Source organism: Anolis carolinensis, chromosome 3, assembly GCF_035594765.1.
Source record: "Anolis carolinensis isolate JA03-04 chromosome 3, rAnoCar3.1.pri, whole genome shotgun sequence".
In the NCBI taxonomy this organism is placed as follows: domain Eukaryota; kingdom Metazoa; phylum Chordata; class Lepidosauria; order Squamata; family Dactyloidae; genus Anolis; species Anolis carolinensis.
In genome coordinates this window covers 280,122,323-280,148,442 of record NC_085843.1, presented here as the reverse complement: position 1 = coordinate 280,148,442, position 26,120 = coordinate 280,122,323, and the positions used below count along the sequence as shown (strand labels likewise).

Below are 26,120 nucleotides of genomic sequence, written 5' to 3'. Positions count from 1 at the left end.
CAGTGACACGCTTGGAGAGAGCTAATTTGTTCTCTGGTATGTTCTCAAAGCACATGAATGAATTCTCTCGTGCTTTCACTATGTATACATCTCAGAGATCTTGTGGTCTTGGCCAATAGTGGTTCTTACGTAAATTGGACCCAGCTTGGAGAGCTGGCCAGCCCTGGCCCCCAACACCACTTCTGTGCTGCCATATCAGCACAGATGGAGATCCTGGTTCATCCCACTAGGTCTCAGAAGGGATCATGGCATGATCAGGAACTATTGGGGGGCTTTCTGCCCAATGTCATGAGAAGAGATCAACATCAGTAGCACAAACAGCACTTTATTTGGAAATTGCAGAACGACCATGTGGATGGCCAAAGAAACAAAAAGAAGAAGAAGAAGAACAAAAAAAGAAGACCTGAGAATGTCCAAAACAAAAATTTGTGGAAACGACAACCACAATGCTAACCCCTCCATTGGGAAAATAGCTCAGAAAGAAGAAGAAGGAGAAGAATTAGAATTGGGGGGGGTGAATAACCCTTGTCTGAAGTAGAGAATAAGGATGGAATAGAGCCCCCCCCCCCCCCCCCGCATCTTTAGTGGAAGAGAGAGTTGCATGACCTCCATGGTTCTATGCTTATTCTCTCAGTGCAGATTGAGTATCTCTTATCCAGGACTCCAAAATACTCAGAAATCCAAAATTGATCAGATGGGAGGTTGAGATAGTGACCTTGTGATAGTTCAACGTACATTCTTTAAGTTTCATGCACAAAATGCTTTAAAATTGTGTATAAATTTGCCTCCAGGCTGTGTGTGTAAGATTGCATATGAAACAAATCAATTTCAGATCTAGACTGGGGTCCCATCTCCAAGATATCTCATGATGTATGCCAGTGGAAATGCAGATCTTCCAAAATCTGAAATCCAAAACACTTCTAATCCCAAGAAACCTGTATTTCCACAGCAACCCTGCAATTATCTCCATTTTGCAGATAAGGGAACCTGAGGTATGGTGATTTGTCTAAGATTGTGAAAATATGGAATTCTTCATGAAGGTCCTGCAAGGGGAATTTGCAAGTTTGTGAAATGTTCCAATTTTTCTTATTTTACTTTGTGAGTTCAGGACCGAGTTAAGTTTTTAATTAAGACAATGTCAGTACAAAGTTTAATTTTTTTTTGTTTTAGACCTGACCCTTGTACAGTTTGAGTATCTGTTATCTGAAGTGCTTGGGTACTTCAGATCTTCTACATTCCCTGTGATTTTGGTATATTTATATATGTATAATCTTGAAAATGGGACCCAAGTCTAAATGCAACATCCATGTATGTTACATAGTATTTTACGTAATTTTGGCAGTTTTTATTTTGGAGTATTTTGGACTTCAGAATTCCAGATGAGAAATGCTAAACCCATAGTAAGATTAGCCAGCTGGAATAATATATCTTATGTTTTCCTCATATGTTTCCTTTCACAATTTTGTGATCAATGCATTTGAAGATGCCTTTATACAAGGTTTCCCATAAATTATATGCAGCCTTTGATAACTAATAGTATTTATGGTGATTATTGGAAGTCTGGGTACATTTATGTTGAACGATAAATCTTAAAATGATGATTTAATTGGAGTTGCCAGTTCTGTTTTAAAATACAGTGTTATGTAGCATGGTTAAACTTTTGTCCCGGCAGAACATTGTCCGAGCACAGAATTGCAAACCTCACTTAAAAGTTTCTCTTGCCTGTTTTTTCTGGTAGTAGCTTTTGAGCAGGATTTTGTTCTTTCCTGGGTACTTCATCTTTTCAACAAGATAGGATTGAACCTGGAAAGTTTGTAGTTTTGAGTCTCCTTTGAGAGAAGAAAGCAGTATATAAATGAATATAACAGTAACAGCATTGTGTTTCTGAGACTGGCAGGTTGCTTGCTATTTTCGTGTGACTCTGACTTTTTATTTCTCTCTCACTGTCTTTTCTAATCTCTATTAGTTCATTTTTCATCATGCCTTCAAGTCCTTATTCATTTAATCACAAGTCTAACCCAGACTCTCTCATGAAACCTGTGACACTCATATTCCCATAATTTTATGTCCCAAGCATTTGGCATATTTTTAGCATTCTGTCCTGATTGTATCAGCTCACTTTAAATGTAATGGGGACATCACTGCCAAATGTGCTTCTGAATAAATATTTTATATTTGTTTTGTTAATTTAAGAAATGACTTAAGAAATTTAAGAAATAATGTCAACATCTATTTTTGAGCACCCACCTTGTAAAGAAAGCTGTTTCCTTTTAGTAATTGTCTGTGAGGCAAGAAAGCAAACAGGAAAAAACTTTCCTATCACTACTACTTCATGATAAAAAGAGTTTACTGTGTCTAAATTGCCTCAACAGGTAGAAAGCCATCTGATAACATGACAGATTTTCTTGCATCTGTGTGAAAAAAGAATGCTTGATTTGCTGGCCAACACACCTTTTAGTGCCTCAAATGTTAGACCTCTTTCTGAGAATATTCGATCTGCTGATTCCAAAACTGACACCAGTTTTCCCTGTCAACTCTGGTTTTTGAAATACAGAACATATGCCTTATATCAGTCTTCACTGACTAACCATTAGAAAGCCACAATAACCATATTTAAGAAACTAGAGCTGATACGGTCTATTCAATGCAATTTTCTGAATCAGCACCCCATATAACCCCAGGAACAGGCATAAAAACCAAGACACCTCTCAAAAAATTGTATTGACTTCTGTTTTTTTGTTGTGATTGTAGTAAATATTACTGATGTGGTAATGGTAGTTAGGCTTCCAAAAGCCTGGTATTGGAAAATGCTGGTAGATAATAACAGAACAGAAGCATAAATGTCATGAGTACATGAGATCATGTGCTCTATGTACAGGATATGCAATACCAGTTTTTATATGCCTCCTTATCTGAGTGCAGTTTTGAAGCTGGGTTTCCTGTGTTCAGATTCAATATTCTCTTCATCACAGTATAAGATTCTACATTTGGGGCATTTAGATTAAAATGTCTTAAGACTTTTGTGAGGAAATTTTCCTGATTTGTAAAACATTACAGAGACAACATACATATGAAGCATGGAAAGGTTAGATGCTGGTTTTGTGTTTTGTCCCACATCTTACCACACATGTAATAGTTAAAAAAGAAACTATAATATGAAGTCCTTATCCATAGATTCAGTATCTATGTTTTCACTTACTATTCCATGATATGCTTCTGTCTCAAGTATATAGGATCCACTATTATCCATAGTTTCAGGTATCCACTTGCATGTGTCTTAGAGTGCATCTCTGATATATATAGGGATCATATTATATACAAGTGATCCTGTTTCAGTTATTGCAATGACCATTCTTGGAAAGATAACTTGCACCATTTTTTAAATTGCATTCAGACATTTTTCTTTTCTAATCAGATAGTACAGATCTCTCCTTTCCATTTGTTCGTGTTCCCTTATCACAGGTACACCTTAAAGATGTTGACTTCCATTCTCTTTGTTCCCCAAACCACACACATTTTGTGTCTACACTTATATTGATGTCTCTAAAAAAATTTCAAACCTTGGAAGTGTTTAATGGAATTTTCAATGTCTGGAGTGTTATAGAGAGACAGCCTCATTGAGAAGTCTGTGAGCATTACTAGTCAGGAAAACGTTTTTTTTCTAAGGCAAGAGTAGGCATGTTGGCAGCTCTCAGAAGAGGGATAGAGAACACTCTTCCTGCTTCAGCAGTCTGATTAGCTCCTGGGCTCAGCATGGGAGAGGGAACACCCTCCCCTGGAAGCCTTGTTCAGTTTGATGCTGGTTTCGGTATTGTCCTTTTGTAGTAGTCTCTCTGGGATAATAATTGCTATCATCCTTGAATAGCTTGGCTTCTTTTGAAATGAATGTTTGGTGTAGCAGATGAGTCACCCTTTCAGTCTATGTTATATAAGAAGGAAATATACATTCAAGGAGTACTCTGTATTCAGCATCATTTCTGATAGCTCAGCAGGCTTTACTGGATAGTCTTTTGTAGCAGCGTGGCACCAAATTAATTGCTGGTGTGATTCCTCTTATGATGGGTAAAAGTTCCTCATTAAAAACTGACATGCATTGTTGCATTGTGGAAATGGTAGATGGGCTTAATCAGGGATCTGGAAAGGCTTTCATAAAGGAAAGGGAAATTGGACAGCAGTGCTAAGGGTAGCCTTGAGAATTCATTACTGTCACCACAAGCACGGCTTCCAGAATGAGTGTGTCTTAAGAGCTGCCACATTATCTCAGGAAAGTGCTTATCTCCATAGGAATAGTCGTTGCAAAGACCCATACCCCGATAAGTGTGCTTGCTGAATGTATAAAGTAGATGATGTGTTTCAAAAAGTGGCTGTACATTTTGTTGAAAATGGTGTTATCATAAGTGGAAACACTTTCGAAAAGTTTACCTGGCATCATGGAGGATATATATAACAAAGCTAAGAGACCCAGTATGATGGGTCTCAACACTCAGGGTTCACATCTTCACTTGGTCATGGAAACCCATGAGGTGACTCTGGGGAAGTCATACTCTCTCAGTCTCAGAAGAAGGCAATAGCAAAACCCATCTTGACACATGGTGCCACGAAATCCCATTATACGTTCTACCTTAGAGTTACCGTGAGGTGGGAATGACCAGAATCCACACAACAAGAAGGATCTTTAATGGAGAAGTAGTTGTGTGAAATTTAGATGACTACATACTCTTGTATTTTGAACTTTAATATAGGAATTTCTTTTAGAATCAATGTTTTGTGTGTATGTTTTGTGAAAAAAACTGCAGATTCAGGCTGCTGTGAATAAAGAATCATTATGTATTAGTAGTTTGATACTGTTTAACATGTTGATGTAGAAGTTGCTGATTGGTCTGAACAATGTATGTGATATGAAAGAATGATATTTAACAAAGAATACTGCAAAATTTAAAGTGTCCTAGGAAAAAAAGTGCAGTACTTAAATTTTTTTACAGAGAATCTTCTATTTCTCAAATCCTACGTTGTTTCCTAAAACTGGTTGTTCACAACTGACAAAGACATTAATGTGTAGTAAGTTTCCCTTGCCCACAGAGGGAATATTCTATTTTGGTTGGTTGGTTTTGGCTTTCATGTTTTTGTTTGTAAATGCACAGATAAGGAAAACTACCTTTTGGCTGACCTTTTATTTGTTTGTTTCTTTGTTTTGTAGGCTTTGATTCCCCTGGCAAATGTGGCCATGATTGACTACACGCTAGAATTCCTCACTGCAACTGGTGTGGAGGAAACCTTTGTCTTTTGCTGCTGGAAGTCTGCAGAGATCAAGGACCATATACTGTAAGATACTTGTTCACATTTGCTCTTCCCATTATCTTTCTGTCTTTCTAGGGTTTCTCTAATGTAGGGGGTCATCATAGTTTGTCCTTGGAGCCACCTGGAATCCCCAAATCTGTTTTTGCTACTGCTGGCACTCCTCACCCTGACTTTCCTGGACCAACGATTTTTTGTTTCCAAGATATTCATGGCCTGACTGTAGCTATGTTGATATTTAAATTGTTTATTCAGGAACAGAATAAGAAGGAGTTTTCTACTGCATACACTATGCAGATCTTTCTACTGAATTCCTTTCTGTCTGTGTTATCTCCCAGGAAATCAAAGTGGTGCCGTTCAAACTCTCCAAACACGGTGCGGTTTGTGACTTCAGATCTTTATCGCTCACTTGGTGATGTGCTGAGGGATGTGGATGCCAAGTCACTTGTCCGTTCGGACTTCATTCTTGTCTCTGGAGATGTTGTGTCCAATATTAATGTTTCCACAGCTTTACAGGAACACAGGTGAGTGTGAGGGTGAGAGATGCAACAGCCTTACATAAAGGGATGATGTGTGGCTCCTAAGTTTCATTACTTCACTCAAAACCTGCTATCCTCCACCCTTTCTTTCCCGTATAGGTTACGACGTAAGCTGGAGAAGAACGTGTCTGTGATGACCATGATCTTCAAAGAGTGCTCTCCAGGTCATCGAGCTAGGTGCCAAGAGGACGATATTATCATTGCCATGGACAGTGCCACCAAACGAGTGCTGCACTACCAGAAAACCCGAGGACTGAAACGCTTCCGGTTTCCCATGGTGTGTTAACAGGCGAACACATGGCAAGCAGCCCAGTCAGTTCTTCCAAGAATCTATAACTGGAGAAGCTGGGCTGTCTTGTTCAAGATCTAGGCTCTTCGAGACCTGGCCTTCAGATGCTCACCCACTTTTGTGCTTCCTGTTGAATATTTAATAATGATTCAGGCTCAGACTGACATCTGTGCAATGGGCATAGACCTCTCTTACGAGGCCACTGGATATTCAATTAGAAATAGTACATACTCAAAAGTACTGTCTTTTATTGATATTCTTCATTGACATGGTAAACTGTTGTAGCAATATGCTAGATACTATTCTTATTTTAATAATTTTTAATAGGTGCTTCCAGAATTTGAAATTGTTCTTGGCTTTTAGAGAAAGAGAGTTTGTTGGGAGTCATAAGCAACTCCATTGATTATATACTGGAGATTTAGGCAAGATCTTTAAAAATGAAGTGCGCCTCTCATATCTGTGGGACCAGTATCCATGGCTTCATTTATCCACGTCTAACAAAATATGTCCTTTGCCGGTATTTTCTAAGGCCTCCAGTATGAGTCTATGGCATTCTTCAATTCAGTAGTGTTCGCTATTAACCATGTTTCGCATGTCCACATGAAGTTTGGGAACCTATCTCCCCAGAGATCACAGGGGTTGTGCTGGACTTTAAGCAGGTAGCAAGCTCACGTTTTAATCCTGAACTGGTGGCGCAATGGGTTAAACCCTTGTTCCAGCAGGCCTGCTGACCTGAAGGCTGCCGGTTCAAATCCGGGGAGCTCCCCATGTGGAGACATGAGAGAAGCCTCCCACAGGATGGTAAAACATCAAACATCTGGGCAGTGTCCTGCAGACACCCAAGTCTCTCACACCAGAAGCGACTTGCAGTTTCTCAAGTTGCTCCTGATACAAAAAAAAAAAAAAAATCCCAAACTTGCAGCAGCTTCATATTGAAAATACACTACCCGTCAGAGAATGCTCAAGTGACTTGGATTATGCATCTTTCTGAGCAATGTGAATGGGCAATCTGAGTGCCTTATCATAAAATGCAAGTTGTTGTCTCCTAACTGGAATTTGACACACTTTGTTGCAGAGGAAGCATGGAAGGAATACTCCTGATCTATGTTGGGATAAGAATTGAGCAATCTTTGAGTAGTAGTCATCTGCTCCCCTGAAACTGCTCATTGCTAGAAGAAGAAAAAAAAGTAGAGAATCATATTCCCCAAAAACCTTTATGGGGGAATGGCTCTCAATTTAAAGACTCTTTCACTCCCTGGATACTTCTGTCTCACAACATGGCATTTCCCTAACATTGAAAATGGCCATCTGATGACTTGTCGAAGGCTTTCATGGCTGGAATCAAAGGGTTGTTGTGTGTTTTCCGGGCTGTATGGCCATGTGCCAGAAGTATTGTCTCCTGACATTTCGCCCACATCTATGGCAGGCATCCTCTGTCCACCCCTTGATCTCGGTCCATGATCCTTGCTCTGGATATGAAAAACATCTGACTCAAATGTGTGGAAGATGTTGGATTGGTAGCTGTGCCTCAGTGTAGAGCATGTGCTACACAGAAGATCTTTAATGTCTATTGGGTGATCAAGTGTTGATAAAAACGTTAACAATTACTGTGCAGTTTTCCAGGTAGGACTTGGGTGTTTGGTGAGGCAAGCACACATCTTCCCAGCCTTGTGGTCCCTTTCAAACACTTCAATGAAAGCTCCAAAGTAGCACAAAGAATTTCAAGTACTGCAGACCCTGTGAGAGGCTCGTAAGTTCTTCACTATGTTTACTTTCTTTTTCTAGAGTTTGTTCCAGCGTAATATTGAAGAAGTCCAAGTACGGCATGATTTGTTGGACTGTCAGATTAGCATATGTTCCCCACAGGTAGGTTCTACAAAAACAGGCTGCTTTTACAAATCCCCATGTAGTATTTGGACTTCATTAGTGAGACACAGGAGGACCCCTTCCCCCTCTGAACTTAATTCTCATAGAGATACTTATAAAGAGTGTCATTTCCATATTGAGGTCCCATCTCATCATTACCTAAAAACCTGAATTCAGTCTGGAAGTATATTGGTCGCTAATATAATGCTTTAAAGACTAGCTTTACATGTTGTATATCAAGCAATCCAATCATCAGTCCTGTGGCATTTTTCACAAGCTGTGAGCTTTGTGTCACCTTCAAGGACTTGCACACATATATATGAACAATGCATTACAGTAGTCTCAATGGTTGGTAATTGATGCATGCAGTACTATGGCTATTTTCTGTCCAGCTTTGGAAAAAATTAGGGGAATTCTGTTTGATGTTATGGATTACGGCTTTTTTCTTCTGACGTGTTTCACCTCAAGTTGGTTCTCCCTTCCTTGTAGGTGGCTGAGCTGTTTACAGATAACTTTGATTATCAAACTCGAGATGACTTTGTACGTGGCCTTTTGGTGAATGAAGAAGTAAGTTTCTGAGGGGAATAGAAACCTAGTGTGGTTGCATAATAGTTTTTGTGGAATGAAGGGGGAAGTGGATGTCTACTCAAAGAAGTAGTTGTCTTAAGAGCTGGATATTTCATCAGGATATCATATATTCTTTGTAAAAATGATTTGCATCCTTCACTTATAATAAAATATGTGCATATGACAACAGTGTATGTGTTTGGTAAAATTGTTTATTTCCAAAGTTAAAATTATCAGCAGTTCAGGAATAATTTGACAAAGACTTGAATACTAGAAGTAAGAAGTGTAACATCAGTCACTTGTTCGAGAGCAGAAGCTAGGAAGTGAAAAGGGTGAGATGGAATAGAGATAAAGTGAAAGCTATCATCAGTAATCTATGTAGTTGGATGCAGAGACTTCATCACATGTCATCTATCTTTTTTTTTTTGAGATCATACGTACATTTGGTATAGCTCCGTGTACTCCATACTGAAAAGAGATTTAAATCTGCATTGCAAATTCTGCACTGGAAAAAAATATGTATATGTGAATGTTGATCAGGAACTGTAGCTCAATCACATCTTCAGATATACCCATGAAAGTCTTCCTGCTGCAGAGCCCCTGTGATTAGGCTCAATGATATGTGTCTTAGCCATAGATGACAGTTCTCAGCTAGATGGAGCTATAGTCTGACTGTGAAAAGCTGCTTCATGTATGTTTTGTATATAACTGATTTTATTTTACTTGTCAGAAGCTATGTAGAGCACTAAGACCTCACCAAAAATGGCCCTTAAACATTGTGTCCTTGTTCAAGGTAGAATTACAGAATGTTATATTTTTAATCCTTTGTGGAAGTTTGTACAACTTGTATGGGCCTTTAAGGTTTTAGCTGCAACCAGTTGCAACATCCCTTTATCAACGTATTGCATTTGGTTACTTTCCATACCTGGAGGATACAATACAATCTCTGGTCTAAAAATTGATTGCGAAACCTACCTGGTACAGTAATATAATGCAGCCAGGTGAGATAAGGGTTTTGTATCTGAGTGTAGCTAAAACTTTGAAAGACAGCTAAGGAAAGAGCTGAAATTTTCAAAAATATAACATCCAAGTTATGTTCCAAATTGCTTGTAGAAGCAAATCATACGTTTTTAAGCAGAGGCTGGATGGCCATCTGTCTGGGGTGCTTGGACTGTGAGTTCCTACATGGCAGAAGGGGTTGGACTGGATGGCCTTGGGGGTCCCTTCCAACTCTTATCATTCTGTGAGTCTAAGCAAGAAAAGCTGACATCTGCTTTTAGTGGGAAACTGACCAAGCCAGGCCCACCATGCTGAATTGGCTTTTGAATGGCATTTACTAGGTCCTGGGCAACCAGATCCATATGCATGCAACATCAGAAGAGTATGGTGTCCCTGTATCCAACTTGCTGATGTACGAATCCGTGTCCTCTGACATCCTCCAACGCTGGGTGTATCCAATGGCTCCCGAGATGAACATCACTGGCGACGAGAAGCAGAGCTGCACCCATTCCCGGCACAACATCTACCGGGGGGCGGAGGTGAGCCTGGGCCATGGCAGCGTGCTTGAAGAGAATGTCCTCATCGGGCAGGGAACCTCTGTGGGCAGAAACTGCTCCATATCCAACAGTGTCATTGGCCCCAACTGCAATATAGGTGAGTTCTGTAGACAAGAAGGTATGGGTGGCATCCTGAGGAGCCACCCACTTTTTATGACTTGAGTAACAGGGCCTTTAGTAAAAAGAACTGTAAATAATTCCCTAGTGACAAAATGGGAGAGAGGAGGAATAGGAAGGACAGGATTATCCACTTCTGACGTAGTTCTTCATTTGTTGTTGTAAGTATAGGCTGGCTGCAAGACAGAGTGGAGGAAAGCATCTGTGGATCTGACTTGAAACAGGCTCAAAAGTATACATTGATTGAGAAAGTGGTTTAGGCTCAATGATATGTAATGTATTCTAGTCAAATTTAAAATGACTTTTAAAATAACTTCTCTTTCTTAGTACATGCCTTTCCTCTAAATCTTGGAACTTGTGTTGTCTGCAAAGAACTTTGGACATGTCTGAGGAAAACCATGGCTTAAACCAGCAAGCATTTCACAACTGGAATTGAGAGTTTCTAATCAAAGATAGACAAATGTTCTTGTTTGTTGGGGTGCTATTTCATGATGGTAGCCTAAGGCTGATAGCATTTTCTTTTCAGAAAATGTGTTTTTTGTTTTTACTATGACTTGGTTTTTAAGAAATTATTAAAGGCCTGGTAGCACTCCAGATTATACAGAAACGTAATGCATTATTTTTGGAATGGATTCCAATGTTCAGAACAAATATGTGGTTTAGGTCATCTAGTACCTCATCACTTGAAGGTGTATTATGCGTGCAGGAGACAGCTTGCTTATATGTTCCCTAACATCAGAAGTTACATTCATGTGCAAATTTGTGTGTGTGTATATGTGCGCATGTGCACTTGTATTGATTTTTTTTAACGTATGATTACATTTGAACACATGATTAAAATGAACTCTTGATTCTATCTGGGGACTTTAAAGCTAAAGCCAAGCCCAGTTTGTCATTGCTATTGGCTGGGGGAATGAAGGCTATTGTGAAGTTGCAAACCCTAACAGCTAGGAAGACTTTATGGAAGCCTAAATCTTCTCACAGAGTCAAGCAGGCAGCTACTTATCTGTTCTCTGCTAGAAGGAACATCCAGCTACTTGTTGTTTTAAAACAGGGATGAAGAATGGAAACATACCCTCCAGCCACTGCCAGATGGCCTTATCCACCCATTTATCAGTCAGAGAAGTAAAAACTGCTGGTGTATGAGATAGTGTTCTATTGTGATGTTTGCATTTTTCACATTTCTTATTGTTTAAATTACCTTGAAAATCATCTGATATAATGTAATTCTTCTAAATAAGATGAATGCTATCTTCCCATTGAGCTGTAACAACCTGTTCAGTACAATAAAGAACACAAAAAGTGACACAGCGTTTGCCCTTTGCATGGATAAGAGAAGGATAATGAAAGGCAGGAGTGCAAATAGACCAGTCAAGGTAATGGAGAATCAAACTAGCAGTTGGCTACTATGGTTTAGGGTATACAATAGATGTACCACTGTGCTCCCAGGATTTTAGCACTGAATATCCATATGATTAAATTACAGTTAATTTCTGCTGCATAATGTGAACAACCTAAGATGACTGTTGTGTTCCATGTCCTTTTGGTGATGTTTTGCAGGTGATGACGTTTTTCTGGACAGGGCGTTCTTGTGGAATGGGGTGAGTGTGGCAGACGGTGTGAAAATCCAGCAGTCAATTGTCTGCGATGAAGCTGTAGTGAAGAAAGGCGTGACACTAAACCCTCACTGTGTCCTCACTTCCCAGGTGAGTTTGAAGGGTTGCTGCTCTGACTTCGGTGTGTTCCTTTCATGACCATTTGGTGGGCAAAATGTTGCCTCCCTCCCAATGCTACAAGACACATCACTTCAAATCAAATGTTTGAAGTTCAAGGGCAGGCATGAGCAAACTTGGGCCCTCCAGGTGTTTTTGGAATTCAACTCCCACAATTACTAACAGCTGGAATTGTGGGAGTTGAAGTTCAGAACACCTGGAGGGCCCAAAATTGCCCATGCCTGCTCTAGAGCTTATCATTAACTTAGGCTTGGTAGCCCATTGGTAAAGCAGCAATAATGGCAACCTATCTCACAAGTGATGCTGACAACATCAAGATTGCAATCATTCTGAATTTTAGAAAGCAGTATATGCATGAATTACAGCTGCAAAGCTTCCTGCCAAGTAAGGTGATGGCTAAAAAAGAGAATTGCTGCCAGCCTTGACAGCTTAGTAGACCCCTGGTTTTTCAGCGGTGTTAGTTGCCCACTCAAGTGTATCCTTGGAATTCTGGAACAAGAGTTTGCAAATGTGTTTAATCTTCTAGATGAACCCGAGTACCAGATGGTGCTGGTGTAATGGAAGCATTGCTTCATTTTTAGGTGGTGGTGGGTCCTGATATAACCCTTCCAGAAGGCACTGTTATCTCCCTCCATCCTACAGATGAGGTGGAGGATGATGATGACCAGTTCAGCGATGATTCTGGTGTGAACAGAGAAGAGAGCAAGGCGAAGCAAAAAGGTAGGTTGGGAATTTCTGGGAAGCAGGAGTGCTCACTTAATTCATTTCTGCCCTGTTTTGACACAGCCCTGTTTCTGAAGTCTGCCACTGGTTAAGTGACTGATTAAAATATTCATCCTTAAGAGAATAGTAAGATTAAAGCTTAGGGAAAAGGTGGAATATAAATAAAGTGAATGCTTGATTGACCATGTTGGGGAGGGGAGAGGACAGAAGGCTCCAGTTTTGTTCCCTATAGGGTGATGAAGTGGATTAAGCTTATTTTGGGTTCAAATCCCCATTTGGTGGTTCTTCCTCGGCTTCTGTTTCTACATTTTGAAAATGCTAATTAATCATGACCTGTTGAAGCTAATCTGTCAATTAAAATTATTTAATAATTTTAACATAATCTGATTCACAATTAAAGTAATAAATATTCAGGAAAAGAAACAGTGGAAAGAAGAAAAGAAACAACAAGAAGGAATGTATATAAGATATATGATACACCCTCATATAAATACATAGTTAAAACACTGAACACTAGCTGACACAAAAGAACTCTGACCCCCTCCCCAAATCCCCCCCTTTTAAAATGGGGCTTCCATATAAACATTTTAATAGTTTGAATTTTAGAAATGCTGAGTTTATTTCACATTTCCAGTCCAAATTTAGTGTTCATTTTGAGCACTACTCTATTTATCTGTCTCAGCGCTAGTTTATACTGTAATAATTTAGACTTCAGGTATTTGCCATGCAAATTGTTTATCATCAAACATAGTACATTTCCAACCAAGCGCTTTTTCCCTTCTGTGTTCAATATGGGTCAACAATAACAATAATAGTAAGTTTGAAATGTGTCAAGGAAGTGTGTGTCATCCAAGACTTCTTGGAGTTGGAGGGCAACTGCCTTCTCAATCACCTTGCCCAAAAAGGGAGGTTAGACACTGGTCTGTAATTATTAAGGTCCAGGGAATCCATGGGGGGCTTTTTCAGCAGCCGTCTACCTACTGTTTCTTTTAAACAGGATGGAAAATTCCCTCCCCTGAAAGAGGCATTCATAATTTGTTGTGTGTTCCTTTTATGCATCCTTGTTTGGAGCTTATGTCTAGGCCACCTTGATGAATCTTTTATGATTCCTGAGCTTTGTAATTACAATGGGAAGCATTATAATTTCTGGGCATGAGCCTCGAACGGACAACTCGCAGCCTACGCCTGAGTCAGTGAGCGTTATCCAGGAGACTGCGATTCTACTACTGTGGAATCCTTCTCTATTTCTATAAACTTAAAGATAATAATAAATCCTGCAAAATTGGAGTAGCACACAAATCGTGCTGCTAATGTTTGGTCATCCTGGCCAGAGTTGAGCTCACATCTCATTTATTAGGTGAAATTAGCAGTGCTCATCTCTCAGTAAGATATAGCTGTTGGGTTGGTTTTTGCTATAGGTGAATAGTTTTGGAGAAATGTGCTTCTGAGAAGGAAGATTGCAGATATGTTCAGATATTTTTCACCCTTAATAAATAGAGGATTTACAATAAGCAGGAATGGATGAATTGGAGCCAAAAGTAATTTCAGAGGTCTTTAATATCAACTTTTTTGCTTTTTTAAATGGTTGTTAGTGTGTATTTTTGCTAGGTCATTTTCTTTGTGAAATGGGATTAATTTTTTTAAGACAACGGACAAGATAGTGGCTTGTCAGATTATGGCCTGCATTCTCTTAGTGACATATGCATGCATAACTTCAATATTACACCTGTACATGTTTTTTTGTTTTTGTAATTGTGGAAGTTGGTATAGTCTTGCTGTCTCCACATTCAAAGTTTTTCTCCCCGACCTCTAGTTTTACTGCAGTAGTTGCCTTCCTTTGGCATTCAGCAACTGGTGGAAAACAGATTCTTGATGTATTTATTGAAAAATACCAAACTGCTTTTGTCATAGTTAGTTACATAAGGACATGATTCTGTAAGTCCTTAGCTCTAATATATGTATATAATTTGATCCAATAAATAGGAAATGTACTTAGCTTTGCTGTTGCTTGCTTTATAGGCTTACCATCAGTTTTTCGTGGCAAGATTTGTTCAGAAGTTGTTGGTTTTGGCTATTCTCTTAGATTGTGAATTTGACTTGCACAAGGTCATCCTGTGGCTAAATGGGAAATCGAACCCTGGTTTCTCAGAATACTAGCCCAGTACTCAAATTCAGAACACTATGCCACACCAGCTTCTTGCCTTAACTCAATCCACTCTACTTCCTAGTTGATTCCAAATCCTACCATCAAGTTCTTTAAAATATCTGTTTCAAAGTTCTTATTGCTGAGATGCGCAGACTGTAACTTTTGTGAGATTTTTTAAACTTTCTGTATCAAGCTGTTTCTAAAAAAATGTGTTAAATCATTTTGGTTTTTAAAATTGTTTGAAAGGAAAGAATCCATATAAAGAATGGCAATAAAAATTAACATAGTTAAAAAATACAAGATAAAAATGTGAAGTCTCATCAAACGTATAGCCAACACCTGTAGGGAAAAGGTTCGCAAGGCTAAAGCGCAAAATGAGCTCAGGCTTGCCAGGGACATAAAAAACAACAAAAAAGGCTTTTTTGCTTACGTTAGTAGAAAAAGGAAGAAAAAGGAGGCGATAGGGCCATTGCAAGGAGAAGATGGGGTGATGGCGACAGGGGACAGGGAAAAGGCAGAACTACTTAATGCCTTCTTTGCCTCGGTCTTCTCACAAAAAGAAAGCCATCTTCAACCTCAGCAACATGGAATGGACGAAGGATTGGGGGAAATCCAACCCCAAATAGGGAAACAAGTTGTCCAGGAACACCTGGCCACTCTAAACGAATTCAAGTCCCCAGGGCCAGATCAGCTACATCCAAGAGTACTGAAGGAACTAGCGGAAGTTATTTCAGAACCACTGGCAATTATCTTCGAGAGTTCTTGGAGAACGGGAGAAGTCCCAGCAGATTGGAGGAGGGCGAATGTGGTCCCTATCTTCAAGAAGGGAAAAAAGAACGACCCAAACAATTACCGTCCGGTCAGCCTCACATCAATACCAGGCAAAATTCTGGAAAAGATCATTAAGGAAGTGGTCTGCGAACACTTAGAAACAAATGCGGTCATTGCTAATAGTCAACACGGATTTACCAAAAACAAGTCATGCCAGACTAATCTGATCTCTTTTTTCGATAGAGTTACGAGTTGGGTCGATACAGGGAATGCCGTGGATGTAGTGTACCTGGATTTCAGTAAGGCCTTCGACAAAGTCCCCCACGACCTTCTGGCAAACAAACTAGTAAAACGTGGGCTAGACAAAACTACGGTTAGGTGGATCTGTAATTGGCTAAGCGAACGAACCCAAAGGGTGCTCACCAATGCGTCGTCTTCATCATGGAAAGAAGTGACAAGTGGAGTGCCGCAGGGCTCCGTCCTGGGCCCGGTTCTGTTCAACATCTTTATTAACGACTTAGACGAAGGGTTAGAAGGCACGATCATCAAGTTTGCAGACGACACAAAACTGGGAGGGATAGCTAACACTCCAGAAGACAGGAGCAGAATTCAAAACGATCTTGACAGACTAGAGAGATGGGCCGAAACTAACAAAATGAAGTTCAACAGGGACAAATGCAAGATACTTCACTTCGGCAGAAAAAATGGAAATCAAAGATACAGAATGGGGGACGCCTGGCTTGACAGCAGTGTGTGCGAAAAAGACCTTGGCGTCCTCGTGGACAACAAGTTAAACATGAGCCAACAATGTGATGCGGCTGCTAAAAAAGCCAATGGGATTCTGGCCTGCATCAATAGGGGAATAGCGTCTAGATCCAGGGAAGTTATGCTCCCCCTCTATTCTGCCTTGGTCAGACCATACCTGGAATACTGTGTCCAATTTTGGGCACCACAGTTGAAGGGAGATATTGACAAGCTGGAAAGCGTCCAGAGGAGGGCAACTAAAATGATTAAGGGTCTGGAGAACAAGCCCTATGAGGAGCAGCTTAAAGAGCTGGGCATGTTTAGCCTGCAGAAGAGAAGGCTGAGAGGAGACATGATAGCCATGTACAAATACGTGAAGGGAAGTCATAGGGAGGAGGGAGCAAGCTTGTTTTCTGCTGCCCTGCAGACTAGGACACGGAACAATGGCTTCAAACTACAGGAAAGGAGATTCCACTTGAACATCAGGAAGAACTTCCTCACTGTGAGAGCTGTTCGACAGTGGAACTTTCTCCCCGGGGCCGTGGTGGAGGCTCCTTCTTTGGAGGCTTTTAAGCAGAGGCTGGATGGCCATCTGTCGGGGGTGCTTTGAATGCGATTTCCTGCTTCTTAGCAGGGGGTTGGACTGGATGGCCCATGTGGTCTCTTCCAACTCTACTATTCTATGATTCTATGATTCTATGAAAATGTATGTTACACTTTCAGTGGAGAGCCCAGTGTGGTGTAGTGCTCTGAGAATTGGAATATGACTTTGGGTACTTTGAGGACTTTGAATCCTCAGTCGACCATGAAATCTGGGGTGACCTTGGACAAGTCACACAATCTCAGCCTCAGAGGACGGCATTGGCAAAATCTCTCTGAACAAATCTTGCTGGGGAAACCCCATGATAGGATCTCTACAAGTCGAAAAATGCAAATAATTTCAACTTATGGCACAATTGTATTGGGTGGCTATCTCTTAGCCCTACGTGTTTTAGACTTGGCTGTCTGGTTTCACTAATGATTGAAACCAAGCTAATACTGCCTTCTTTTTTTCTAGGTTACAACATTGCAGAAGTCGGTTCAGAAGGCAGAGGTTACCTTTGGAAAGCTGACAGTGAGAATGATGTGGACCGAGAGGAGCAAACACAGAGCCTTTGGGGTAAGGAAAATCATGTGGAAATGAGATCAAAATTATCAACATTTTATTGTCAGTGATGCCAGAGTGGGGAAGGATGTTAATATGTGGCCTGTCCCATCAACAACTTGGCAGTTCCTTTTCCATTGAATAGAAGCTGGGACAGAACATAGATAAGGCTTCTTCTGTGTGACACAGAATGCGTCCTGATACACCAAGAAAGATATATGTAGTGCCCTAAATGTGTAGCTATGTAGGTGGTCTTTTCCATGAAGATCTTCCAAACCCGAGAAACAACTTTCCTTCCTGAAAGTTGTGCAGTTCACTGTCAGTTAAAATATGCTATTAAGCACCCTTCCTTAAAAGCTGAATAAGGGCATATTAAATAGTTATTCTTAATCTATAGGAACACAAAAATAGCAGAATAGATTATTATGTCTTAGACAGATGCTTAGAGATACTAATGAGGTATGTGGACAAGTCTGGGAACTTTGAGAAAGCAGATTCCACCTGAACATTAGGAATAACTTCCTAAGTGTAAGAGATGTTTGATAGTGGAACTCACTGCCTCGGAGTGTGGTGGGGCTCCCCTTTTTAAGGATTTTAAACAGAGTCTGGATGGCCATCTGTCAGGAATGCTTTGATTGTGCTTTTCCTGTACTGCAGGGGGTTGGACTGTATGGCCTGTGTGGTCTCTTCCAGCTTCCATTCTATGCTTCTATGTTGTTGTTTTTCCTCCCATCTACATTAGGTCCCATTTTAAGTGCTGAAGAAGAAAGTGAGTCAGAAAGCAACATGAGTGAGGGGTCTGAGCAGCCAGACAGTCGGACGGCTTCCCCCCAGTTGGATGACATCAAAGGTAAGTTACTTTTTACTTTCTAGATCAGGGGTCCCCAAACTAAGGCCCGGGGGGTCAGATGCGGCCCTCCGAGGTCATTGACCTGGCCCCCGCCCTCCGTTTTATAATATAATATTTTATATCATTTTAATAATATGATATATTGTATATACATATAATATTGATATTATTATAATGTTATACAATATAACACTAATACCATATAATAATATTAATTATATGTTATATATTACATATAATATTACAGTATAGTACAGGGGTCCCCAAACTAAGGCCTGAGGGCCGGATGCAGCCCTCCAGGTCATTTACCTGGCCCCCGCCCTCAGTTTTATAATATATTTTTATATCATTTTTAATAATATAATATATTGTATATACATATAATATTGATAATATGTTATACAATATAATAATAATAATAATACCATATTATAATATTACAGTATAGTATCGTTCAATATAGTAATATATAATGCTAATATTGTGCTATGCTAATAATATAATGCATTGTATGTACATACAGCTGCTCTGAGTCCCCTTCAGGGTGAGAAGGGCGGGATATAAATGCAATAAATAAATGTAGTAAATGAATAAATAAATAATTTTAGCCTTAGGCTCACCCAAAGTCTGAAATGACTTGAAGGCACACAACAACAACAATCCTAATTCACCTGACTATCTCATTGGCCAGAAGCAGGCCCACACTTCCCATTGCAATCCTGATAGGACTATGCTGGTTACAATTGTTTTCATTTTTAAATATTGTATTGTTCTTTCATTGTTGTTGTTTTGCACTACAAATAAGACATCTGCAGTGTGCATAGGAATTTGTCCGTTTTTTTTTTCCAAATGATAATTCGGCCCCTCCACAGTCTGAAGGATTGTGGACCGGCCCTCTGCTTTAAAAGTTTGAGGACCCCTGTTCTAGATTATGCCGTTAGAACTTCTTGCAGTGCTCTTTGGGGAAACAAATCTGTGGGATGAAAAATCCCAGTCTGACCACTTGATATTCTACACTTGGAAAATGGAGCCCCCGGTGGCCAAGGGGATAAAAGCCTCGTAACTTGAAGGTTGGGTTGCTGACCTGAAAGCTGCCAGGTTCGAATCCCACCTGGGGAGAGTGCGGATGAGCTCCCTCTATCAGCTCCAGCTCCATGCGGGGACATGAGAGAAGCCTCCCATAAGGATGGTAAAACATCAAAACATCTGGGCGTCCCCTGGGCAACGTCCTTGCAGACGGCCAATTCTCTCACTCCAGAAGCAACTCCGGTTGCTCCTGACACGAAAAAAAAAAACTTGGAAAATGAGGCCTGCTGTGATGTGTGGCTTTTACTGTGTATATTGTCGTTCTCTGTACTTGAGCTAATGAATCTGCTTTCACTTTGTCTGCAGTTTTCCAGAATGAGGTGCTGGGGACCCTGCAGAGAGGTGAAGAGGAAAACATCTCTTGTGATAACCTGGTTTTGGAGATTAACTCTCTTAAGTAAGATAACATTTGTTAGATTTGCTGGATTCAGCAGCAGTTCTCTTCTTATGTACAACAATAACAATCAATACATGTCTTTTTGTAAAACCTTAGCAAGCCATCAAATAATTGCAGAGAATCCTCAGTTCCTTCAACAAACAGTAATAGTTATGTTGAGTTGTATTAAGCATATTCTAAATTTGGCAAACTGTATTAATTTATTTAACAGTTTAAGAAACCTTGGGGATTTTTTAGACAAAAGTGTATCATTCCACTTTGTAAGAACAGCCTAGCTCTATTAAAGTATGTTTTATATTATTCACAGTACTATGTGATGTATTTTCGGATGATGTGTACAGATCCCAGTAAGGTGTCCTTTCACAGTTGACAGATCGTGAATTTGTCAATGTCTATTGTTTCCAAATGCCGGCTGAGATCTTTTGGCACGGCACCCAGTGTGCGGATTACCACTGGGACCACCTGTACTGGTTTCTGCCAGAGTCTTTGCAGTTCGATCTTGAGGTCCTGATAATGGCTGAGTTTTTCCTGTTGTTTTTCGTCAATCTGACTGTCACCTGGGATGGCAACATCAATAATCCAAAATTATTGTATCCAGAACTTTTAAAAAGTTTAATTTTTTTTCTAATCACAATCTCACATGGAACCCTTAGTGACTTACAGTACCCTGGTTTGTAAAAGAATGGTTTATATTTTCCCATGTTTTTCTTGGCCTTCCATTTATTTCCTTATTCTGCTTTCCCTATGGTAAGTATTTAAATTGTAAGCTCCTTTTTGGGCAAAACATGCTAGACTTTAGGAGGGTGGTGTTGCTTAGATAGATATGTCAAGCACCACTAGCATATAGCAAGCTGCCTTGGAAATCCTGTTGAAGGGCAGTTTGTAAATCCATCAATTTATACAGTGGAGGATCATTGGTTTCCCTAGTTCATCACTGCCTACACTGTGTTTTTTAAAAGAAGAAGTTGGCTAATGAAGTTGGGAAAATAAGAACTAAATCTAACATTAGCATTAACTAGAGCAAAGCACTGAAATCTGTGTGACCTTCAAATAGTTATGAGTAACGTTCCATTCTTTTCATTGTGTCTACTCTGGGTGGCACTAATGCTAGCTTTAGTCCTAGATGTTTTCCATAGGAGATGAAGATTAGGGCTATCCTCTGATACTTCTGTGTGTTTTCCTTCTATTTACAGATATGCCTATAATATTGGCTTGAAAGAGGTGATGGAGGTGCTGAGCAAAGTGGTCCTAGAATTCCCCCTGCAGCAAATGAATGCAGAAAAGGATCCCAAGCGCTATTGCGTGCTGATAGTCCCGGTGAGCTTCCTTCCTGAGTTTCCTTCAGTGTCTCTTTTTGGTCTTTTAGACCTTTTCAGGAGTGCAACTCCCAATGTTACTGACCATTGCCTAAGCTGGTTAGAGCTGATGGGAATTCCAGTCCAATGCTTGGTGGCCACGTATTCCTTACTGCTGATTTAGCAGTTTATATGTTTGTTTGTTCATAGGAAATAGAATCTGCAGCTTCAGAGATACAGATCTGATTATACATTGCTAGATCTTCCCAGGGCACAGTTTTCTGTGTTTGCTTTTCTAGATTGCAAAAGCATTTTTATTTTTTAAAAACCCTTTAAAGCTGCCTTTCAGGACTACTATACCATTACAAAGAAGGTTACAAACAAAAACACTGAGATACTAGACATGGCCGCAGTAGCAAGCATTTGTTGTACTTTGTGAGGCTATTTTGAATGCATAAACCAATTATAAATTCACTCAAGGGCAGCACTAAACCCAAAACTCTTATCTGCTTTCCTAAATGCAGTCGGAGAAGAGGCTGGGAACACATCTGTAGAAAGAAGGTTGCACAGTGTGAGGGAAAGTGTTGAGAAGACAACAGGCAGGCAGCTGTATTGGCCCCTTTTTCATAAGTTATCTACTAGTTGCCCTATGATGAAACTCAATGATATATGGAGCCAAAATCTCCAAGTGTGCTGTTTGGGTGGGTGTTGAAGAGCCACATTTGTCCATCCCGGAACAAAATGAGACAGAACTTCCCCAACTATCAATGTGGCTTTTATATAGTTGCTACAGCATACTTGCTCTTAGTTTTACATTGCTTTACATGTGATATTGCCTGTGCCCACTTGTAAAACATAATATATATACTGTTTAGGATATTGCTCTGTAGGAGCTGATGGATCCCAGGAGTGAAGGGAAGATATTGGCAGCGAGGAGTGGTATAAAGGAAGCCAAAAAGATTTCTGCATTGAATATTTGGTCTGTAGTTCTGTTTGGACCATGGGATGCTTACTAAAGGAGATGGACCCTTTCCCATGGTCCTAAATCTTTTATGCATAGTTTGTCAAACAACCCCTTTTGACTGCAGCTACCTTTTTATTACAGCAGCCTGCTACCTCTTCATGCTAGCTAGATAATCCTAGGAGTTGTAATCTAAAAATGTGACATTTCCAAGGTCTGCCTTTCCATAAATAGCTTTGTTTGCTATATAAACTAACATGGGATTCTTCTCCCTCATATAGCTCCTATTGTGTGCTTTATGCCAAGTTTTGAAATTTTTGCCCTAGTAGTTTGTTATGTGGAGCCAGTATGATGTAGTGGTTTCAGTGTTTGACTAGGACTCCAGGAAACCAGGTTTCAAATTCCCAATCATGCACGGAAACTCATTGGGTGACCAGCCTCAGAGAAAGGCAAGGGCAAACCTCTTAATAATAAATCTGTCCAAGAAGACTCTGTGATAGGGTTTCACTTAGTGTCATCATAAGTCAGAAGTGTCTTGAAAGCATACAACAACAAATGTGACCTCTGTATCTTAACCAGTGAGCTTCCTGGAAGAATTCTTGCTGATCATGTTTTGGAAATAGCTCACTGACATTGTTCTTGGAATTCCCATTATATTTTGGAATTACAATATTTCATAGCGTTGAGGGTTTCTGTTGGCATAATTTTTGCATTTAAAGTGCCTAAAATATAGGAGATGCTAGCTTTAATGCTTCCCTATAATTTTAACAGTGTCACGATCAGGTATTTCAGCTAATACATCTGGATCAAATTCTATAGTAGTAAAGCAAGTTGGTCAAAGTTGATTTTTTGTGCCCCGCTTGTCTCCTCCTCTTAATAGTTACTGAAGAATTGGGCTCCAGTCTTCAAGAATTACATAAAGCGGGCCACCGATCACTTGGATGCCTTGCATGCCATTGAAGAGTTCTTCTTGGAACATGAGAGCCTGCGTGTGTCCATGGCTGAAGTAAGTTCCCATGCTCATTGGAAGGATTTGAGAGTCTGTCTCTGGCACAGAGGTGGATGGTTGACTTGTTTTCTGAGGCAGGGCTTAGCTTTGCTCCTATCACGAAGGGCAGAGCCCACGTGCCTGTCAGCAGGAGTTGATTAAGCAGTCTTTGTTGATCATTGAAAGGCTTTGTTTTGGGGGCCAAGGTTCTGAGTCAGCACAGTTGACATGTGAGAGCTGCTGTTTGCTGCTTATAGAACAGCAACGTTTCTAGGCAGGCAAAGTCAAGTCCTTGATATGCAGCAATAGTGCACTAACTGCAAAATCAGATCACAAAACCAGAATTGTTAATGTGGGGTTGTTTTGCTACAGAAGTATTAAAGTGAGACTGTATTTTTCTACATATGATAACCTGGGTTCAATATTGAAGCAATTCCAGGCAACATTTTAAGAAAATCTTGGAAGATGTTTGCTGCTGTCAGGATGGGAGAGAATCAGGCTGAATGAGACTGGTTTGGTATGAGCACCTAGCTCTGACTGACGGTATCCTCATTTCAAATTTATTAGGACTTTTAGCTTAAAGTTTCTGCAAAGATCAAAAAGCCTTTGGATTGAATGCTTGCTTTCTGTTTTGAGTTCTATGAGAACATTACTTTGCCTTCCTTCCCACTTTACTCTGCATAACTGTCTTTTGCTTAAACAAAATAAACTAAAGGTCTGTTACAACCACTCACATAATCCCACGGCAGAACAAAAACTTGATTCACCTGCAAAATGGAGGCTGGTCATGCCTCATTAGAATATAACAGAACTTTTGGGTTGTCTGACCTAACAGTGGTCTCAAATGTACTGGAAAGCAGTTTTTCCTTTTCCCTCCTGGAGGGTGATTGTCTTCTGGGTTGCGTCTGCATTTCTAGTGAAAAGACCCATGATACTTGCATGCCTGAGGACTGAGGTGTGCTGGAAGGATCCTCATTTCTGTCCCACCAGTGGCAGAATACAGTGTGGGAGGATGTGAGATCGGGCCTTCTCTCCCGTGGCAGCCTTGCTCCCATTAAAAGTCCAATTACAGGAAATCCCTGGGTTATGAACAAGATAAGTTTTGTTTTGTAGGTTGTTCTTAAGTTGAATTTATATGTAGGTTGGAACAGGTACATTTTAAAAGTGTAACTCAATCCCAATTTTGTTGTTGAAGGCTTTCATGGCCGGAATCACGGGGTTGTTGTGTGTTTTTTGGGCTGTATGGCCATGTTTCAGAAGTATTCTCTCCTGACGTTTCGCCCACATCTATGGCAGGCATCCTCAGAGGTTGTGAGGTCACAACCTCAGAGGATGCCTGCCATAGATGTGGGTGAAACGCCAGGAGAGAATACTTCTGGAACATGGCCATACAGCCCGAAAAACACAACAACCCCAACCCCCATTTTGTTTGTGTTTGATAGCATAGGGAAGTGTCAGTGCCCCTGCAATGTTTGCTTTGCTGCCTATGCCTCTGGTCAGAAGATTTCACCTCACTTTCTGTCTCTGTGACAGTTGGATTTTTAAAAATGTGGGTTGTTGTGAAAAAAGGATTGGGGATAAGGTTTCAGTGGAGACCCCTTTTCCCCATGATAATAACTCTTTCAGGAGTGAATTTCCTTTCCTAGGGATAGATTTCCTCTCACTTTAAGTTGGTTTAGTTTGTTGAACTCTTTAATGTGCATAAATTGTGCTTGAATTATTTCCTCATGTTTGCTGTTGAGGGTATTCTGATAGTTTAGCCTAGAATAAAAGTAAATAATAATGCTCTGCTCCTGCAGGTGCTGATGACATTCTACCAGCTGGAAATTTTAGCAGAAGAAATGATTCTCACCTGGTTTTCTCAACGGGACACATCGGATAAAGGCAGGCAGCTTCGTAAAAACCAGCGGGTGAGTCTTTGAGGTAGATGCATGGCTATGCCAAGTGTTGTTGCAGTGTCTGAAACATTCCAGGATTGCAACTCTCTGGTGTGTTAGATTAGGGAACGCCAATATGATTTTAAAGCATTTGAACTTTATTGCAGTGGTGGAAGACTTCCATTTCCAGGAACTTGGTGCATATAAGGTTCAGGGTGTAGTGTTTTATTCAAAATTTAATTTACAGCGAAAGACCCTTCCCATCAGCCATGGTCTTTTGTGTGCTCTGACAGTTTTTGTACACATGTTACTGTGCACAGGCCCGTTATGTGTGGATGATATGCAGATGTTTTGTGCTGTGTGCTGTACTCTGGATTTTTCTAGATCCAAAGTACTCACACCTGATGTCACTGTTGGCCAGATTTCACTTCAGTAAACTTTTCCTCTGATAGACATTTATGAAGTTCCTTTGTTCTTAAATGCCTGTGCCTTTGGGATAGGTTTACATATGTGTTTTCATCAATTTGTGATTGCAGCATGATGTAACAGCTTTTATGTCTAAAACAGCCAATACACCCAAACAGCTGTATTGCTTTAATATATAGTGTGAGCTGCTTTGGTTGCCATATGGGAGAAGAGGGATACAAAATAAACAAACCAGAAACACGCACGGTGTTGGCTGACGGGAGGTGATCCACAGTACTTGCTTTCAAGCGGAGTTGGTTAATATATTTGGCCAGGTTTGCACATGCATTAAAATGAGGTGGTAGAATCTTGGTTGGGTCATATCAAGTTCAAATGGTGATGAAGGGGTGGAAACATCTTTGAATTCCCTCACATATGAAATGGCTAGCTCATCAGGCCCATTCGTTAATGTCTTTTTAACCTGTACAGAATTTTTAAATGAGGCAAAAATGTGATCCACACCTATCTATAGTCTGTAACAATGCAGTTCATCCCACCAGCATATTATGTACATGCAGATTCTATGTGATGATGACTGAGTGGAAGATCATCAAACAATGATATAATAAGTAATATATGGACATATGTCCACTGGTGTCTATTAGGGATTTGCAATCCATAAAGATGGCTAAAAGTCATAAAACTGGGGTGCACTGGCATTTCTAAGTGTTTCTAAAGTATACTTAGTGAAAAATTCATTACTATAACGAG

The 26,120-nt window shown here is 40.2% G+C and overlaps 1 protein-coding gene and 1 long non-coding RNA gene across 2 annotated transcripts in view; one reads left to right on the top strand and one right to left on the bottom strand.

Annotated features, from left to right (window-relative positions):
- Positions 1-26,120, top strand: part of eif2b5 (eukaryotic translation initiation factor 2B subunit epsilon) — a 32,212-nt gene that overhangs the window by 1,809 nt on the left and 4,283 nt on the right. The window contains exons 2-15 of the mRNA XM_003224353.4: positions 5,198-5,322; positions 5,634-5,819; positions 5,934-6,111; positions 7,909-7,989; positions 8,479-8,556; positions 9,897-10,209; positions 11,790-11,935; positions 12,544-12,682; positions 17,404-17,505; positions 18,233-18,340; positions 19,733-19,823; positions 21,017-21,140; positions 22,960-23,085; positions 24,867-24,977. Of these exons, the coding sequence (XP_003224401.1) occupies positions 5,198-5,322; positions 5,634-5,819; positions 5,934-6,111; positions 7,909-7,989; positions 8,479-8,556; positions 9,897-10,209; positions 11,790-11,935; positions 12,544-12,682; positions 17,404-17,505; positions 18,233-18,340; positions 19,733-19,823; positions 21,017-21,140; positions 22,960-23,085; positions 24,867-24,977 (1,908 nt within the window). The remainder of the gene's footprint in view (positions 1-5,197; positions 5,323-5,633; positions 5,820-5,933; positions 6,112-7,908; positions 7,990-8,478; positions 8,557-9,896; positions 10,210-11,789; positions 11,936-12,543; positions 12,683-17,403; positions 17,506-18,232; positions 18,341-19,732; positions 19,824-21,016; positions 21,141-22,959; positions 23,086-24,866; positions 24,978-26,120) is intronic.
- On the bottom strand, positions 8,751-11,794 carry LOC134297918 (uncharacterized). The gene is made up of 2 exons (XR_010004890.1): positions 11,431-11,794; positions 8,751-10,405 (listed from the first exon to the last, which is right to left on the bottom strand). It is a non-coding gene; the product is annotated as an uncharacterized LOC134297918 (long non-coding RNA).